Below are 20,510 nucleotides of genomic sequence, written 5' to 3' on the forward strand. Positions count from 1 at the left end.
CTGTGGGTGGGGTGGAGCGAAGAGCTCGAGTAGAGAAGTGCGCGCTCCCGGGAACTCTTTGGAGGCCTGGAGTAGGGGGCGGGGCTAGGGGTCGGGGCGCGCTGCGGCGCGGCGGGGCGGGGCGGGACGGAAAGGAGGTTCCGGAGCCTGGACTGTCCGCCCGCCTGGAGCTAACGGGAGCGCAGGCGAGCGGGGCGGCGGGGCGGTGGGGATGGTTGGGCCGGCACCTGGGTGGGTGGGATCCTGGCTGGACGGGGGCGGACAGAGCGGGGAGCTGGTGGAGAGGCGAGCGAGAGTGGGGAGGATTGCGAGGAGACGCGCGGCGAGGAGGTGGAAGGCGGGAGGGCGCTGAGAGGCGGCCCGAGTGGGGACATGGATGAAATCTGACGCAGACACCGTGGCATTCCACGAACTTTTTTGAGCCCTGAAATGATGTTTTCACTCTCAAAAGTGAAAAACAATTGCAAATCGAAATTAATAAGTCTACCAAAATAACCTCTCAACTGGTACATAAGCCATATATTATACATCACGATGTGGGTTCATTTAATACATTTTATACAATTTGGAGAGGGGCGATCAAGTCGGAGTGTTTAGGACCCTCGGAGGTCCTGAAATGGCCTTGAACTGAGAAGGGTTTGGGATGGAAGCGAGGAGGTAGTGTCAGAGCTGATTTGCCTTTCTAGGGATACCAAGCCGAAGGCATTGGCCCGTGGGAGTACCAAGTCAGGGATACTGCGAAATTGACTCCTCTAGGTTTTCAGAAAGGGACCAGAAATGTCATGTGAACTGGAGATTAAAGGGTGGCTAAGTCGCCCTGGGTTTAGAGTACAGGATAAGACATCAGGGAAGTCCAGGGTCAGGGACCTTAAAAGGTGCAGAGGATGGTACCTCAGAGTGCACCCCCTTTAGTAAACTGAGGCCCTAAGGGAATATCTGATTTAGAGTAAGGTATCCCAGGGTGGGGTTTAGACTACATCGCAAACCTGCATCTTGTAATTGTGGAAGCAACATATGTACGGAGTTGTCTGGTGGGTTTCTTTGGGGCTAGTTTGCCTCTTTCTTATTAACCACAACAAAGGAACCTTAAAGAGAACTCAACTTCTGCCATTAAATAATTACATCCAACACAGGAAATGGGAAGGATATTGATGGACATAAGGAGGTATGAAGTGAGTTTTGTGTTAAAGTACATGTTGGCTTCCCTCAGACGACTTAGATGATAATGTGAGGCAAGAAAACTGAACGTTTAGCGTATATCCTTTCCTTATTCATATACTACACATCAATGCTAGATACTTTTCCCTAAAACATAACTTTTTTAAAGCATATTCTCTGCTTAAGACTCCAACCCCCACATTTCTACCCCCAAATATATTACCATAAGGTTTTTCCACTTCTTTACTATTCACATTTTGGGCTAGATAATTATTTGTTGTGGGGGACTGTCCTGTGCACGGTGGGATATTTAGAAGCATCACAAAATGCCCACTAGGTGCCCATAGTAGCGCACGCGCGCGCGCACACACACACGTACGCACACACCAAGTTATGACAGCAAAACTCTTTAAAAATTGTTGGGGCACCTGGGTGGCTCAGTCGGTTAAGGCAACTTGACTTTTGATTTCAGCTCAGGTCATGATCTCGCGTCATGACATCAAGCCCCACAGGGCTCTGCACTGGGTGTGAAGCCTACCTAAGATTCTCTGACCCTCCCCTGCTCTGGCATGAGTGTGTTCTCTCTCAAAAAAAAAAAAAAAAAAAAAAAAAGGAAAAAAATTGTCATATGTCCCTGGGGGACAAAATCACCCCAGTCCTATTGAGAACCATAGGATAGAGCCCATTGACTTTAACCTGGCTTTTAAGATTCTTCATTATCTGTTCTCAGTCTGTCTTTCCCAGAACGTGATCCAGTCTAAAAGAACCACCAATGCAGGAATCCTTTCTTTAGTTTCCTCCATAAATTATCTACTTGTCTGGGACATTTCAAGGATGGAAAAGACTTAAAACCTTTACTTTGCCAGTAAGTTCTTTTATCTGTGATGTCTTTCTTCCTGTTTAGAATTTGTATTTGTTGAGTCCAGTTCTCCCTCTTGGAGTTGTAAAAGAAAAATTCTAATCCTTTTTTCGTTTTTGAACACTTGTGATATTAATCGCATTTTTCTCTTTTGAAACATTTCAGCTCCTAATTCTTTCAACTTTCTCCATGTGATAATTCATAGATCATCATGAACTTTTTGTTTTCCTCTGACAATATGAAGTCTGACAATGTCCTACTTAAAATAAACTACCCAGAACCGAACACAATTCTGGATGTAGCTCACATTATTACACATAACATAGTATAATATTTGTTGCCTGTTTGTCCATCTTCCTTGACTCTGAGCTTGAAGGCAAGAACCAAGGCTTAGTCACCATCTTTGTCTTAGGTTGTAGTCATCTTTGCATTACTAACAAGCACAATGCCTGGTCCTTAGTTAGTATTCACAAATTTTGATGGATATAGTTCCTCCTTACCTCTACTGCTATAATCTAAGATAGTACTCCTCTACCTTTGGGGGGTGGATATGTACACTCTTGCCCTATACTGTGACTTTGTAGTGAACCAAACCGATACATTTTACATATCTAGATCAGTGGTCAGCAAACCACCCTTCTTCTGTAAAGGGCTGGATAATAATTATTTTCACCTTTATGAGCCTTTGGATCTCTATGACAATCACTGTAACACAAAAGTAGCCACAGACAGTGTATACATGGATGACCATGACAAGATATTATTTTAATTTTAAACAGTAATTTAAAATAAAAAACATTCTCAGCTGATAGGCCATACAAAAGCAGATGGCAGGCTAGATTTGGCTCAGAGGCAGTAGTTTGCCAACCCCAATCTAGACCCAATCCTTGTGTGATTGATTTTTTAAGTCTGAGTATGGGCGTTTATTGTTATCCTTATTAAATATATTATTCATCATATCCCATCTTTCTGCCTTGCTCAGATCTTTTTGTGTGCTAATTCTGTCATCCAGCATATTACCTGACATTCCAGCTTTGTGTCATCCGCAAAATTGATAAGCATACTTTTTCCATCTTTAATTAATAAAAATGTTGAATGGCATAAAGACAGAGGTCTTTCGTAGTTCATTCTGTTCCATTAATCATCATTCTTTGAGCATAGCCACTCAAAGAGTTATAAATATCTACCTAAAGTACTGCCTGTCACCCAGCCGACATTTCTCCATCTGGTCCATGTGTATCTTGAGAGGCTTTGTCTGAAGTTTTGTTGAAATGTTCAGAACATGTCCCTAATTGGTAGTGACTCTATCAAAAAAACAAGAAATGTTTGTTACAATCTTTGTGAACTAATGTTATTGCTCCTTCCTATTGTACTACTCTCTTATTTATGTTTTCAAGGTTATCGTTTTAATACTGAAATTTATTAATTTTAGAATTTTGTTGAAAATTAACACCCAAATTCATTGATCTGTATTTCTAGGAATTTATCATCTTTCTTCAAACTAAGTGCTAACAGCATCTAACACTAGTTCTCTGGTATCGATAGTATTAAATGCAAGAAAAAAGCCAAAAAAAGAGGCACAAGTAGAAAATGTCAGAACATATTCCTTTTTTCTTGACCAATCTCACCATGGCTTTCAACTCTATAATACTAGATTTTTAAATTACAATAAAAATGAACTTTATGCCAATAAATATAAAGACAAGAAATAGATAATATTTTTCAAAATAGAAATTTCAGAATTGATTCAAGGCAGTGTGGAAAACCTGAAGTGAACAATTGAATTTGAAATAGTAAAAACAAAAAATTTACCTAGAGAGATTTTAGCAGGCTTACAGGATCAAATAAGCTCTGTCTTATATAGATTGCTCCAATATCTAAACAAAAGGGAAGCTCTCCAACTTGTTTATGTTGGGAGTACAGTCTTGATTGTAAAACCAGATATGAACTGAATAACAAAGGAAAACTACAAGCCAGTCTCACTTAGAAATGTATCTCTAAAAATTATTATTAGCAAACTGAATCCAACTCTGGATAAAAATGGTAATATACCTTGGCCACATAGGTAGAGTTTATGCTAGGAACTGAGGATACTATAACATTAGAAAACCTTGATTTCATTTATCACCTTATCAATCTGTAGGAATTGATCATCTTAGTAAATATTAGAAGAGCATTTGTTAAAATTCAATGTTTATTCATGGAAAAAACTAACAAACTAAAAAGAGAAGGAAATTTCTATAACCCAAAGAACAGTATCCAAGAAAAAAGCCTTTAGTGAGCATCACATTTAATGATGAAATGTTAGAAATATTCCTTGTATGGCAGAGAATAAGATTTTTTTTAAATAATGTTTTTTTTAATCCCACTTACAATAGCAATAGAAACCATAAGACATCTGAGAATAAACCTAACAGAAGAGGTGAAGATATGTTTAGGGAAAAGTAGAGAACAATTTCAGGACTTAAGGAGTCTTAAATGAAGAGAGATGCTGGATCCATGGATTTGAAGACTCATTATCATAAACATGATATTCTCTCCAAATTAATCTATAAATGGAATTGAATTACAGTCAACATCTCAAAAAATATTTTTCTGTAGCTTAAAAAAATCTTTCTTGTAATTAAGGTACAAAGCATAGACCCAAACCAGTTTTGAAAATTAAGTAGAAGAATTTACTTTATCAGATATCAAGACTTGTTATTCTATCCTTTTACTTTCCCTCTATCCTTATATTTAGAGCATCTCCTGAAAAGCGTATCTGCTGGGTTTTTTTTAATGTTTATTTTTGAGAGGGGGGTGGAGACAGAGTATCCGAAGCGGGCTCTGCACTGACAGCAGCAATCCCAATACAGGGCTTGAACTCACAAACCGTGAGATCATGACCTGAGCCGAAGTCAGACCCTCAACCGACTGAGCCACCCAGGCACCCCATCTATTGGGGTTTTTAAAATTCAGTCTGATAATGTAGTGTTTAGTTTATTAACATTTAATGGAATAATCAGTGTATTTATGTTTAAAACTATCTTCTTGCCATTTATTTTTTATTTATTGATTCTTCTCCTTGTTGGCTTTCTTTCAGATTAAACAGGTATTTTTATGAAATCCATTTTTTTTCTTTTCTATTGGCCTTCTTCCTATAATTTTTTGTTTTGTGACTTTTAGTGGTGAATTAATTCTAATCCTAGGATTACAACATTCATCTTTAACATCCTAATCTACTTTGAATCAATATTATATCACTTAATGTTCAAGAACCTGACAAGGACTCTATGAAGAATAGTCTCATTTATCCTTCTTTTGCCTTTTGTATTATTACTGTATTTGTTATTTCTATCTGTTCAATCCCTATCATTCATTGCTATTTTTTAAATTGTCAATAGTTTTGTAAAGAAAAATTTTATATTTTTTTATTTTTTTAATTTTTATTTATTTATTTTTAATATGAAATTTATTGTCAAATGGGCTTCCATACAACACCCAGTGCTCATCCCAAAAGGTGCCCTCCTCAATGCCCATCACCCACCCTCCCCTGCCTCCAACCCCCCATCAACCCTCAGTTTATTCTCACTTTTTAAGAGTCTCTTATGGTTTGGCTCTCTCCCTCTCTAACTTTTTTTTTTCCTCCTCCTCCCCCCTGGTCTTCTGTTAAGTTTCTCAGGATCCACATAAGAGTGAAAACATATGGTATCTGTCTTTCTCTGTATGACTTATTTTACTTAACATAACACTCTCCAGTTCCATCCACGTTGCTACAAAAGGCCATATTTCACTCTTGGTCATTGCCGTGTAGTATTCCATTGTGTATATAAACCACAATTTCTTTATCCATTCATCAATTGATGGACATTTAGGCTCTTTCCATAATTTGGCTATTGTTGAAATTGCTGCTATAAACATTGGGGTACAAGTGCCCCTATGTATCAGCATTCCTGTATCCCTTGGGTAAATTCCTAGCAGTGCTATTGCTGGGTCATAGGGTAGGTCTATTTTTAATTTTTTGAGGAACCTCCACACTGTTTTCCAGAGTGGCTGCACCAGTTTGCATTCCCACCAACAGTGCAAGAGGGTTCCCGTTTTTCCACATCCTCGCCAGCATCTGTAGTCTGATTTGTTCATTTTAGCCACTCTGACTGGCGTGAGGTGATATCTCAGTGTGGTTTTGATTTGTTTTTCCCTGATGAGGAGTGATGTTGAGCATCTTTCCATGTGCCTGTTGGCCATCTGGATGTCTTCTTTAGAGAAGTGTCTATTCATGTTTTCTGCCCATTTCTTCACTGGGTTATTTGTTTTTCGGGTGTGGAGTTTGGGGAGTTCTTTATAGATTTTGGATACTAGCCCGGTAAAGAAAAATTTTAAATAGTCTTTTAAGTTAGTCATATATGTACTATTTCCAATGCTCTTCCTTCCCACTCATCCAGGATTCAACCTGAAATCCTTTCCCTTTGGCCCACAGCACTTCCTTTAATATTTTTTGTAGTGTGGGTCTACTGATAACAAATTCTTTCAGCTTTTGTTTGCCTAAAAATGCCTTTATTTTGCCTTCACTTTTGAATGGTGTTTTTGGTGGATATAGAATTCTATATTTTTTCTGTTAGCACTTTAAAGATGTCATTTCATTGTCATTTGGTCTCTATTGTTTCTGATGAGAAGTCAGTTTTTATTCTTGTTCTTCCAAATGTAATGTTGTTTTTTTGTTTGTTTGTTTGTTTTTTTGCTTTAGCTGCTACTAATTTTTTATCTTTTCTTTAATTTTCAGCAATAAAGATGCCTCTAGGTGGGGTTTTCTTTGTTGTGTTTATCCAACTTAGGATTCAAGAGCTTCTTGGATCTTCGGTTTATGCCTTTCATAGATTTTGGAAAATTTTCAGCCACATCTCCTCAGATTTTTCTTCTATAGTATTGTTTTTCCTCTCCTTCTGGGACTCCAATTACATGTATGTCAGAATAGTTTGATAATGTCTCACAAGTATTTGATGCTCTATTGTATTTCATTTTTTCTCTGTATTTCATTTTGGATCATTTCTGTTGACCTGTCTTTAAGTTCACTGACCCATTATTATGTTGGATCCAATCTGTTGCTAAGCCTATCTAATGAATTCTTTATTTGAGATACTATGCTTTTCAGTTCTGGAATTTTCATTTTGTTTTTCTTTAGTTTCCATTTCTCTGCTAAAATTCCCTTGTGCATCTTTTCACTAAATTATCTAACAGATTTATAATAGCTATCTTAGGTAATTCCAGCACTTGGGTCATCTATAGATCCGCTGAAGTGATTTTGTATATTGGATGTTGTGTTTAAAAGAACAGTAGACCCTGAAGTAGATAATGCTTTTTCCCAGAGAGACAATTTTCTTTGCCCAGCAGCCAGGATAAGGGGCAGATCACTTTAGTCCACCTCAGGATTGGACTGAGTTGTAGTTTTATTTAAATAGTTTCAGTTTACAGGGGTGCCTCGGTAGCTCAGTTGGTTAAACGTCTGACTCTCGGTTTCGGCTCAGATCATGATCTCACAATTTCATGAGTTCAGGCCCCACATCGGGCTCTGTGCTGACAGTGTAGAGCCTGCTTAGGATTCTCTCTCTCTGTCTCTCTCTCTCCCTCCCTCTCTCTCTCTGCTCCCTTGCTTACACTGTCTCTGTCTCTCTCAAAATAAAGAAATAAACTTAAAAAAATAAAAATAAATAGTTCAGTTTACCTCTAATTTCAGATATTCAGTTTACCTCTGAATTCAGATCAGTCCCCTCCATCAGGGCTTTGGGATCTAAGTACCCAAGGTCACAGAAATCTTTCTTTGCTTTTCAGTTCATACCAAACTTCCTGTGAAGCTCCACTTGGGGGACGATTTCTTTGATTTTATTAGAGGTTGAGCTGGGTTGGGGCTGGATTGCATCTTTACTTAGTTGCACTTCAAGTCTATGACACAGTGATATGGGTAAGTGTCAAAAACAATGATGAAAGAAGCCAGATACAAATGAGTACAAACTGTATGAGTCTATATGAATCTCAGTCAAAATTAATGTAAGAAATAAGGACCATACTTAACCTTGGAAAGGTGGGAAGGGTAGTGACTGGGAGGGGGCATGCAGAGGGCTTCTGAAGTGCTGATAATATTCTACTTCTTTACCTGGGTGTTGGTTACCTGGGTGTGTTAACTTTGTGAAAATTTATTGCTCTACATACTTCTGATTTGTGTTCTTTTCTGTTTATATGTTATAGTTAAGCAATAAAAAGTGGGGGTGGGAAAACTCTTACACACACACACACAAAGTTAAAAAGAAAAATCAAGCTGCAGAGTAGAAGATATTTGCAACAAATATAACAAAGGATTTGTATCCAGAATATTTTATTTTAAAAATCCCCATAAATCGAAGAGCAAAGGACGACAAAAGTTTTAAAAAGCAACACAATAGAAAAGTGAACAAAGGATAAGGAAGAGCAAATAACAGAAGGAGGTCTGAATGGCTCATGATCATACGAAACAGTATTCAACCTCACTAATAATTATACAAATATGAATTATAACCTTATTGAGATATCATTTCACACCGATGAGATTGGCTAAAGCCAAAATATCTAACAATACCAAATTGGTGAGAATATGAGGAAGCAGAAACTCTCATACATTGTTGATGGTAGTGTAAATTGTTAAAATTTAGACATCTAGTTGATCAATTATTGACTTGAAGATATGCTGATTCTAAGTTTCTGCCATTTTACTTCTGTAAAGAGACTTTTATCATAAAGACTTTCTCCCACATGTGCTAAGGATACATACACAAAGATACTCATTTCAAATTTGTGTATAATAGCAAAAAATTGGAAACTTCCCCAAATATTCATCATTAGAGAAATAGAGAAAGACCTGACAGCAGTAGAAGTGAATAAAGTAGATTTATATATATATCAGCACGATTAAAAACTTGAATGAAAAAAGCGGATAGCCTAAGGATATATATATATATATAGAGAGAGAGAGAGAGAGAGCATTTAAGTTTTAAAAGAACAGTGCATGTCATTTATGGATACATATATGGTAAAAGTATAAAAACATAGTAAGGAGGCATGTTTATCAACTTGACAATAGCTGTTACCATTGGGCAAGGAAAGAAATGGGCAAAAATGTTAATATTTATTAAATCTGGACAGCGGGTACATAGTTATTTAACATATGTGATATTCTCTGTAATTTGTTGATTATTTATTTTGAAACAGTTTCACTTTTTAAAAAAATCAGACTGAGGCCGGAGTATGAAGGGTATTGGAAGCTTTTCTCCTTTTTCCAAACACTCTTTGTCTTTTAATTCTTTATAGATTCAGCTTCATAGTCACTTTGCATCTACATATTGGTTTGTGCCCTGTCACGACCAGATCAAGGAGAAAGGTGAGTGAGATCTGATGGAATCTTTTCTCATCTTCTGTCTTATCTACCAGGATCCATAGTAGAGCTCAATGATATCTTTTCAGGATACTTTTATTAAACTTAAAATATTACCATACAATAGAAATGTCTTGAAACCCGTGACCCAAGTGACTGATGTAGAATTTAAAAATAAGCAAAAGCTTGTCTTCTCTCTTATTTTATATTCTGCATCAAAAAAGTAATGATGGTAAGATACCTTTCAAGTTGTGAATAATGTAGTTTGCTATTTTCAGTTGATAAATGTATGGGTAAACAGTCACAAAATATCTGCTTTTATGTTCCATATTTTTTTAAAAAATGTTTTTAACATTTTTATTTATTATTGAGAGACAGAGTATGAACATGGGGGGGGGTCCGAAAGAGGGGGAGACACAGAATCTGAAGCAGGCTCCAGGCTCTGAGCTGTCAGCACAGAGCCTGATGTGAGGCTGGAACTCACAAACCGCACACTCATGTCCTGAGCCGAAGTTGGATGCTTAACTGACAGTGCGGAGCCTGCTTGGGATTCTCTCTCTGTCTCTCTCTCTCTGTCTCTGCCCCTCCCCCACTCACTCTCTCTGTCTCTATCTCAAAATAAATAAATAAACTTAAAAAATTAAAAAAAGAAATTTCAGAAATATAACAATATAAACAATTTTTTAAATTTACTCAGTAATTCAGTGAAAAAGAATGAAATCTTGGCATTTGCAACAACATGGATAGAACTGGAGGGTATTATGCTGAGTAAAATAAGTCAGTTGAAGAAAGACAGGTATCACATGATTTCACTCATGTGGAATTTGAGAAACTTGACAGATGATCATAAGGGAAGGGTAGGAAAAATAAGATAAAAACAGAGAGGGGGGCAAACCAGAAGAAACCCTTAATACAGACAACAAACTGAGGGTTGATGGGGATGGGGAAAATGGGTGATGGGCATTAAGGAGGGCACTTGTTGGGATGAGATTGGGTGTTACATATAAGTATGAATCACTGGATTCTACTCCTGAAGCCAAGACCACACTGTATGTTAACTAATTTGAGAATAAAATATTTAAAAAGTTACCCATTAATTCATGCCACTTTAGCTTGTTAATTGGTTCTATATCATTTTTGAGGACTTTTAATTTTAGAATCAGAGAAATGATGTCAGAGTAGTCAGAGTCTTGTTTTGTGGAGTTAGAGTAGTAGAAATAATCATTTTCTTACAGATTACTGCTGGGAGAGGTTAGAAGTTTACTTATGTAAATAAATGTTAGAGTCCCTTTCACTTGTTGAATAGCTTGGTTGTTAAGCTGTGTGCTAGGCAACAGGCTTTCTCTGTCTTCCTTTTCTCAGATCAAGTTCAGAGAATCAAGAATTTACTGTTTTTATTATTGTTTTATTTGCAGATTAAACACTTTAAGATGAGAAAAAATGACCTGTGTTTGAGCTCTGAGGGGGCGGAAGTGATTTTAGCTACATCAAGTGATGAAAAACACCCTCCTGAAAGTATGATTGATGGGTAAGAGTTACTATTTTTTCTTCCTTAAAGTCTTGATAGTAGGTCAATGAACCCCTTGAGTACTGGGACTATGCTTTGCAACAACCAGAACTTTTAAACATAGTTTAATAAATGTTTGGTGAAGTATATTACTTGACAATGTTCACCTTTGGTACCATTCCTGAAACCAATTCAGTTGTGTATATTTAGGTTTCTGATCCTTTCTTTATAATTCTTAAACAGACCTTTTATACAAATAGTTTTTTCTGAAGCTGTTTAACAAGGCAAAACTTCAAACAAACAACTACCTCATTTTATGGAAGAGTACATTTTAATATCTGGTTATGATTTTATTCCAAGTTTTTTTTTAGTATATAGGAATAAAAACATTGTAACTTCTCATCTACTGCCTATGTCCTTAGTGGTCTAAGCAACATCTTTGCTAAACTGAATGCTTAACTTCCTGCTATCCACATGCATTGTTTGGTTCTCAGCTTCTTGTTATCATTCCAATTTCCTCTCTTCACTGTGTTAGAGCTTATTCTAGGTAGAGATAAATATCATTCTCAGGCTTTTGAATTCCAAGAAAAAGTAGTTAGTGGGAAATGTCCTTTTTTAATCGTTGTGACCATTTTATTACTTTCTTGAATTCTCTTTCTTGATATCTGTACAATGGCCAGAGTTTGACTCATAGAATCATATAATTTTAGAGCTGGAAAGACTTAGGAATTTATCTTAGGTAAACATTTTATTTTAGACTTGTGGTAAGAGAAGTCTAAAGAGATCAAGTACTAGTTTTAATTATTGAAGGCAGAGCCAGTTATAACGCAGATCTTGTGGTTTTTTTGTGTGTGTTTTATTGTGAACCCCATGTATCTAGATAAAATTCTAGCAACTCAAGCTCTTCCTTTAAGCCTAGTTGTTATCTCCTGTCTGACATCTGTCCCTTTGCCCTCACGTAAGATTAATTTACCTTTGTGTTGGTCTGTAAAAGAATTTAGTATATACCTCTATTACCTTATTCCTTTATTATATGATTATTTATTTTTAATGTTTGTGTCCTCTCTTAACTATGAATTCCTACAAGTTAGAGACTATGACTTACTCAAATACTGTGACTTACTTAAAATAATTGTTGAGTAGCTTGAATTTGACCATCAAATATCAAACTCAAATTATATTGGAAAGTAGCTGAGGACACACACACACACACACACACACACACATGCATGTATTACTTTATATTTGCATAGGGCTTTATAGTTTCATAGATGTTATGTCATTTGACCCTCACCATAAGCTTGGGAAATAAGAGGCAAGATATTTTACAAATGTATTTTCAGTCCATTGTAAAGATGAGGAAAAGGATAATCAGAGGTAAAGATGACTTATTCAGAATTACACAGATAACCAAGTGGTGGAATCAAGATTAACACTCATGTCTTTTAACTCCTAGTTTGGGGTTCTTTGTACCATACTATCATAAGTCAAACTTTAGGTTTGAATCCGAAACTCAATATCTGTTTTTTGCCTGTGCCTCTTAATCCTTCGTCTTTTACTTCCTAAAGTTCAGGTAATAGTTATTTATCCCACTCTGCCTTGGAGTAGAGAAATTAATGTGGGGACTGCTGTGAGGATACACAGACATAAAAAGATTCACCTTAAGTTGTTTTCAGAAATAGAGATCTTTCCAAAGATCAGTCCATATTAATGAATGATTAAGGACATCATACTTAATTAGACAAAACCCTTAGTACAGAAAACTATATGGAATAAAAGTAGTTACTGGACCTGACAACTAAGCAGAACACATCAGAGACTTTTAATGCATATGCATTTCCAATAAATACAATTAGACTTTATACAGTAGATATTAAAAATTATTCTCTGCTCATGGGTTGGTTTGTCTAAAAGGAAGTAACCATAGAATTATTTGGGGAAAACAATGCCATAAATTTGCCCCCATTAGGTAGTTCTCCCAACTCTCAATTTCCTCAGGAATCAGAGTTAAAGAAAGTGATTATATTTCTACTTGCCTTTGACTCTATTTTTGCTCTCTGATATTTAATATATCAATGAAAAAGGAGAAAGGAAGTTCTGCACTAGAAAAAACGAGTGAAGAGAAAAGGGAGACGGAGAATTAGTCCTTTCAGCATAATATAGAAGAATACTAGATTTACAATTAAAACCCTGGTGGGGGTGCCTGGGTGGCTCAGTCATTTAAGCATCCAACTCTTGATCTTAGCTCAGGTCATGATCTCACAGGTCATGAGATAGAGCCCCTCTGTGCTGACAGCACAGAGCTTGGGATTCTTTATCTCTGTCTCTCTGCCCCTCCCCAACTTGCGTGCATGCACACTCTCTCTCTCTCAAAAAAAAAAAAAAAAAAAAAAAAAACAAACACAAAAAAAACCAACTTTAAAATTCCTGGTGGGATGAATTATATGTGTTAACTTGGACTAAAAGTGTATCTTTGAGCCTCACTTCTCTGATCTGCAAAATGGAGATAACACTACCTACACTGACTACCTCAGAGTTGTGAAAAAAATCACTTGAGATAATAGATGTTAAACAGTTGTTAGCTATAAAGCCTTATTTAAAAGAAAACTACCATTTTTATGACTTCGTTTTACCTAACTATGAGAATTCAGTCATGTGCCATTTAAAAATCTATTTATTTATTCAAAAAATTTCAGTATGATTAACATATTAATCATATGCTATATTAATTTCAGGTGTAAAATAGAGTGATTTAACAATTCTGTACATTACTCACTGCCCTTAATCCCCTTCACCTATTTTAACCCATCCCCTAATCCACTTCCCCTCTGGCAACTAACTACCGGTTTGTTCTCTGTATATTAGTCTGGTTTTTTTGTTCGTTTCTTTTCTTATTTGTTTGTTTGTTTTTTAATTCACATATTAGTAAAATCATATGGTATTTGTCTTTCTCTGACTTATTTCACTTAGCATTATACTCTCTAGCTCCACCCATGTGTTGCAGATGACAAGATTTCATTCTTTTTTATGGCTGACTAATATTGCATTGTATATATGTACCATATCTTCTTTATCCATTCATCTATGGATGGATACTTGAGTTGCTTCCATATCCTGGCTATTAATAAATAATGCTGCAATAAACAGAGTGGTGCTTTTGTCTTCTTGAATTAGTGTTTTCATTTTCTCTGGGTAAATACCCAGTAGTGGAATTACTGGATCTTATGGTGATTCTATCTTTAGTTTTTTGAGCAACCTCCATACTGTTTTCCACCATGATGGCACTGGTTTTAATTCCCACCAACAGTGCACAAGAGTTCCTTTTTGTCCACATCCTTGCCAACACCTCTTGCTTCTTGTGTTGTTGATTTCAACCATTCTGACAGGTGTGAGGTGGTATCTCATTGTGGTTTTGATTTGCATTTCCCTGATGATGAGTGATGTTGAGCATCTTTTGAGGGTCTGTTGGCCATCTGGATATCTTCTTTGTAGAAATATCTGTTCATGTCTTCTGCCTATTTTTAATTGGATTATTTGGGTTTTTTTAGTGTTAAATTGTATGAATTCTTTATATATTTTGGATATTAACCCCTTATTGGATATATCATTTGTAAATATATTCTCCCATTGAGTGTGTTCTCTTTTTGTTTTGTTGATGGTTTCCTTTGTTGTACAAAAGTTTTTTATTTGATTTAGTCCTAATAGTTTAATTTTGCTTTTGTTTCTCTTGCCAAAGGGAAACAATGTTTCTACAGCTGATGTCAAGAGATTACTGCCTATGTTTTTGTTTTTTTTTTAATTTTTGGGGGGGGTGCCTGCATGGCTCAGTCGGTTGAGCATCTGACTTCGGCTCAAGTCATGATCTTACGGCTCGTGAGTTCTAGCCCTGCGTCAGGCTCTGTGTTGACAGCTCAGAGCCTGGAGCCTGCTTCAGATTCTGTGTCTCCCTTTCTGTCTGCTTCTCCCCTGCTTATACTATCTCTCTCTCTGTCTCTCAAAATAAATAAACATTAAATTTTAAAAAATTATTTAAAAAATAATAAATTTTCTTTATGTTTTAATTTTATTTTTGAGAGTACAAGTGGGGGAGGGGCAGAGAGAGAGAGGGAGACACAGAATCTAAAGTAGGCTCTAGGCTCTGAGCTGTTGGTATAGAGCCCAATGCGGGTCTCAAATTCATGGACTGTGCTGGGTATGGAGCCTGTTTAACATTTCTTTCCCTTTCTCTCTGCCCCTTCCCCATATGCTCTTTCTCTCTTTTCCTCTCTCAAAATAAATAAATAAATAAATAAAATAAAAGGTACAATTTATTGGCTTCCAGCATATTCACAGTTATACACCTATCTCCATAATCAATTTTAGAGCATTTCATTACTCTCCATTGCAACCCATTGCAGTCATCTTATATTCCCCCTATCCCCATCAGCCCTAGGCTCTCAATAATCTACTTTATGTTATATCTCTATAGATTTGCCTTTCAGAGATTTAATGTAAATGGAATCATACATATGGTCTTTTGTGACTAGCTTCTTTCACTTACATGTTTTCTTTTTTTTCTTAAAAAAATTTTTTTAACGTTTATTTACTTTTTGAGAGAGACAGAGCACGAGCGGGGAGGGGCAGAGAGGGAGTCACAGATTCCAAAGCAGGCTCCAGGCTCTGCACTGACAGTTCAGAACATGGGGCTCAAACTCATAAGAAATTATGACCTGAGCCGAAGTCAGATGCTTAACCGACTGAGCCACCCACGTGCCCCTCACTTACATGTTTTGAAGTTTCATCCATGTTATAGCACATATCAGTGCTTCATTTATTTTTATTGCCAAATAATATTCCATTATATGGATATAGCACATTTTATTTATCCACTCACCAGGCTGATGGATATTCAAGTTTTTTCTACTTTTAAGCTGGATTTTCTCCAATCTTATTAAAAAATGCCAAGTGACAAATCCAAGAAACTCAGCAAGCCCCAAGCAAGGTAATTACAAAAAGACCATACTGCAGTCTGCTGAAAAGTAAGAAAAATATTAAAAAAAAATTTTTTTTTAACGTTTATTTATTTTTGAGACAGAGAGAGACAGAGCATGAATGGGGGAGGGTCAGAGAGAGGGAGACACAGAATCTGAAACAGGCTCCAGGCTCTGAGCTGTCAGCACAGAGCCTGACGCGGGGCTCGAACTCACAGACCGCGAGATCACAACCTGAGCCGAAGTCAAACGCTTAACCGACTGAGCCACCCAGGCGCCCCAAGAAAAATATTTTTTAAATAGCTGCAGGAAAAAATATATTAACTACAAGGGAACAATAGTACCAGTGGCAGCTGACTTTGCATCACAAACAGTGGAACAGAGGTGACAATGGAACAAAATCTTAAATGCTGAAAAAAGAAACAACAGAAAACCCCTGTCAACTCAGAATTCTGTATCTAGCTAATATATCCTTCAAAATTCAGGGTGAAATAGAAACATTTTATTCATCACAACTAGCCCTGCATCACAGGAAATGCTAAAGGAAGTTCTGCATGTTGAAGTGTTGTAATACTAAATGGAAATTCAAATCTGAGGAAGAAATTAGGTACATTGGAAATTGTAAATATTTGGGTGGATGTAAAAAACTATCCTTTTTCTTTTAATTTTTTTTACAAATTCAACTAACCACATAATGGGGAGAAAGACACATTGTACTGTGGGATTTATTATATACATATAGTAGTAAATGTTATGTATGTGAATGTAAAACACATGAAAATAATGGCACATGAGTGGAGTTCAATGTAAATTGACTATCGTGAGGTCACACACCAAAATGAGAATAGCCACACACCAAAAAAAGAGATATAAAACCAATAGAAAATTAAATGGAATTTTAGGGTTTTTTATTCAGTCAAAAGTAGATAAGAAAGGAGAAATAGAACAAGAAAAAAATAGATGGGAGGGCAAATAGAAAATGAAGAGCAAGATGGTAGACTTAAATCCAACCATAGCAATAATTACATTAAATGCCAATGGGCTAGCCATTTTAATTAAATGGCAGAAATTGTCAGACTGGATAAAAGTACAAGACCCATGTATATGCTATCTGCAAGAGATGTACCTTAAGTATAAAGTCACAAATAGGTTGAAAATAAGAGGATGAAATAGATGCATTCTATAAACAATAAACATAGGAAAGTAACTGGCTATATTCATACTAGACAAAGTAGAATGTAAAAGGGGAGAATTACCAGAGATGAAGGGGACATTTTACAAGGTGTGAGCATCTTTTCATCAGGAAGAGATAATACTCCTAAATGTGTACTGACCTAATAATAGATCTTCAAAATTTATAAAGCAAAAACTGACAGATGAAAGAGAAATAGACAAATCCATAATCATACTTGAAGATTTTAACAACTTTCTTTCAGTAATGGTAAAGCAGCCAGATGAAAAATCTAAAGATACAGATAGTAAAGGCATAGTAAAGATAGAATGATCTGAACGATACTGCCAGTCACCTTGACTAAAATGACATTTATACAACACTATAATCAACAATGGCACAGGGAACAAGTATACATTAAACATTCACTAAAATGTACTGGGGCATAAAATCTCAATAAATGTCAAAAGATTCAGATCTTAGGGAATATATTTTCCAAAAAATGGTAAACATGTGAGATGATGGTTGTGTTCTTTATTGTGGTCATGATTTTACAACACATACACGTATCAAATCATCATGTTGTATACATTAAACTTATGTAATGTTGTTATGTTGAATATATTGCAATAAAGCTGGAGAAAAGAATTTGTTCTCTGACCACTATGTAAGTAAATTACAAATAAATTTTAAATAGACATCTGGAAGAATATCTCTGAAACTTAGATTTTAAGCATGGCACTTCTAAATAACCCATGGGTCAAAGAAGAAATCACAAGGTATATTAGAAAATATTTTTAACTGAATGATGATGAGAACAATATATTCACATTTGTAGATGCAGCTAACGTGGGTGATTCCAGGGAAATTTATAGCATAAATATTTTCTATTATAAAGAATTTTTAAGAACCAACAAATAAATTTCCACCTTAGGAAGCTAGATAAAGAAGAGCAAAGTATACCCAAAGAATGTAGAAGAAAATAAATAATAAAGAGCAGAAATCAATGAAATAGAAAATAGACAATTAGAAAAAATTAACAAAGCCAAAATTGATTATCTGAAAGGATTAATAAAAGTTATAGACCACTAGTAAGATTGACCAAGAAAGAATAGAGAAAATATAAATTACCAGTACCAGCAATGAAAGAAGCAATATTGGGTTCCCTGGGTGGCTCAGTCAGTTAAACATCCAACTTCGGCTTGGGTCATGATCTCACAGTTCATGGGTTCAAGCCCCATGTTGGGCTCTATGCTGACAGCTCAGAGCCTGGAGCCTGCTTTAGATTCTGTGTCTCCCTCTTCCTTTGCCCCTCCCCTGCTTGTGCTCTGTCTCTCTCTCTCTCTCAAAAATAAATAAACATTAAAAACATTTTTTAAAAAAAGCAATATCAGTACAGCTTCTAAAAGATTAATAAGTCACTATCAAGGACAAATTGAAGATATTAAATCATTATGTTGTATGCCTGAAATTAATATGTTAGATGTCAGTTATACCTCAATTTAAAAATATTTTCCATTGGGGCACCTAGGTGGCTCAGTTAGTTAAGCATCCAACTTCGGCTCAGGTCATGATCTCACGGTTCATGGGTTTGAGCGCCACATCAGGCTCTGCACTGAATGGCTCAGAGCCTGGAGCCTGCTTTGGATTCTGTCCCTCCCACTCTGTCTGCCCCTCCCCCACTTGTGGTCTGTCTCTCTCTCTCTCTCTCTCTCTCTCTCTCTCTCAAAAATAAATAAGCATTTAAAAATGTTTTTAATTAAAAAAGAAAAAATTTAGGCTAATAAATTTGACGACTTAAATGGACAGATTCCTTGAAAAACTCAACCTATAAAAATGACAAAAGATGAAAAAGGGTATTTGAATAGCCATGTAGCTATCGTAAAGTCTATCAAATATTTTGAGGAAGAAATAGTATAAATCTTTCAAAAATAGAGGAAGAAACATTTCTCAAATTGTTTTTTATGAGAACAGTGTAACCCTGAAAATAAAATCTGATAAAAACATTACAAGGAAAGGAAAGGAAGGAAAGGAAACAAGAAAGGAAAATTAAAGAACAATATTCTTTATGAACATAGACACAAGAATCCTTATAAACTGAATACAGCAGATGGAATTAATCCTGGGAATGCAAGGTTGGCATATTTACCACGTTATCATAGGAATACAAGGTTGGGTGTAATTCACCACATTGCCAGAACGAGGGGGAAAAATCAGATGATCATCCCAATAGATGATTTTGACAAAACCCAACATTCATTTATGATAACAATTCTTAGCAACCAATCAGATTAACCAGTCTGATAAAGTCATCTACTAAACACATTCAGCTTAGTGCTGAAATAATAAATGCTTTCACCCTGAGACTGGAAATAGAGCAAGAATGTTTGCTCTCACCATTTCTATTCAGCATTGTCCTGGAGGTTTTAAACCATGCAATAAGGGAAAAAAAAGATATAAAAGGCATACATATTAGAAGGAATAAAATTGTCTCTGTTCACAGATTGCATTGTTTCATCTGAATCTACAAAAAACAAGGAATCTACCAAAGAAAGCCTACTAGAGCTAATAAGTAAATTTAGCAAGGTCAATATATAAAAATCAACTGTATTACTATATAATAGCAGGAAACATTTGGAAACTGAAGTTTAAAAAATTCCATTTACAATAGCAGTTAAAATATAAGAGAGTTAAGAATAAATTTAATAAGATATGCAAACATTTACACTGAAAACTATAAAACGTTGCTGAGAAAAATTAAATAACTAAATAGATGAAAAAAATGCACTACATTAATGATTGGAAAATTTCATATTGTCAAGATGCAATTTCTCCCTAACATAACCATCGATTCAGCACAATGTCGATTAAAATCTCAAATGACTTTTTGCATAAAACACAAGTTGATTCTGAAATGTATATGGAAATGCAAGGGTCTCGTCTAGTCAAAATAATCTTGAAAAAGAAGAAAGCTTGAGCACTTAATGTGATTTGATTTCAAGATTTAAAAATAACTTACAGTAATCAAAACAGTGTGATATTTTTGTAAAGATAGGTATCTATATCAGTGGGACAGAATAGAAAGCCCAGAAATAGACCCACTTATGCAAGGTCAATTAATTTTATTTCTTTTTTAAATTTTTTTAACGTTTATTTATTTTTGAGAGAGAGAGAGAAAGCATGAGCAGGGGAGGGGCAGAGAGTGAGGGAGATACAATCTGAAGCAGGCTCCAGTCTCTGAACTGTCAGCATAGAGCCTTACACGGGGCTTGAGCCCACGAATTGTGAGATCATGACCTGAGTTGAAGTCAGATGCTTAACTGACTGAGCCACCCAGATGCCCCAAGGTCAATTAATTTTCAACAGAAGGCTAAGGATATAGAAACAGAACAATGGAATAAAATGGAGGAGGCAGAAATAGATCTACCCATATACAGTCCATTAATTTTAGGCAAAGACATCAAAGC

At 35.9% G+C, this 20,510-nt stretch overlaps 1 protein-coding gene and 1 long non-coding RNA gene across 5 annotated transcripts in view; both read left to right on the plus strand.

Moving 5' to 3' along the window:
- The first annotated feature begins 195 nt into the window (after nt 1-195).
- The window catches only part of IFT25 (intraflagellar transport 25), a 43,847-nt gene continuing 23,532 nt past the window's right edge, over nt 196-20,510 (plus strand). For 3 of the 4 annotated variants that reach the window (XR_007454787.1, XR_007454786.1, XM_049617145.1), the window contains exons 1-3: nt 196-2,023; nt 9,332-9,401; nt 10,811-10,923. Coding sequence is in view for 2 of the 4 variants with exons in the window: in XM_049617145.1 (XP_049473102.1) it covers nt 10,826-10,923 (98 nt within the window). In the remaining 2 variants the exon portion in view is untranslated. The remainder of the gene's footprint in view (nt 2,024-9,331; nt 9,402-10,810; nt 10,924-20,510) is intronic. The other variant, XM_049617144.1, reaches the window with a different exon arrangement.
- On the plus strand, nt 16,128-18,754 carry LOC125912591 (uncharacterized). Its single transcript, XR_007454788.1, has 2 exons — nt 16,128-18,249; nt 18,611-18,754. It is a non-coding gene; the product is annotated as an uncharacterized LOC125912591 (long non-coding RNA).

The sequence above is a fragment of the Panthera uncia genome (genome assembly GCF_023721935.1).
Source record: "Panthera uncia isolate 11264 chromosome C1 unlocalized genomic scaffold, Puncia_PCG_1.0 HiC_scaffold_4, whole genome shotgun sequence".
NCBI lineage: Eukaryota > Metazoa > Chordata > Mammalia > Carnivora > Felidae > Panthera > Panthera uncia.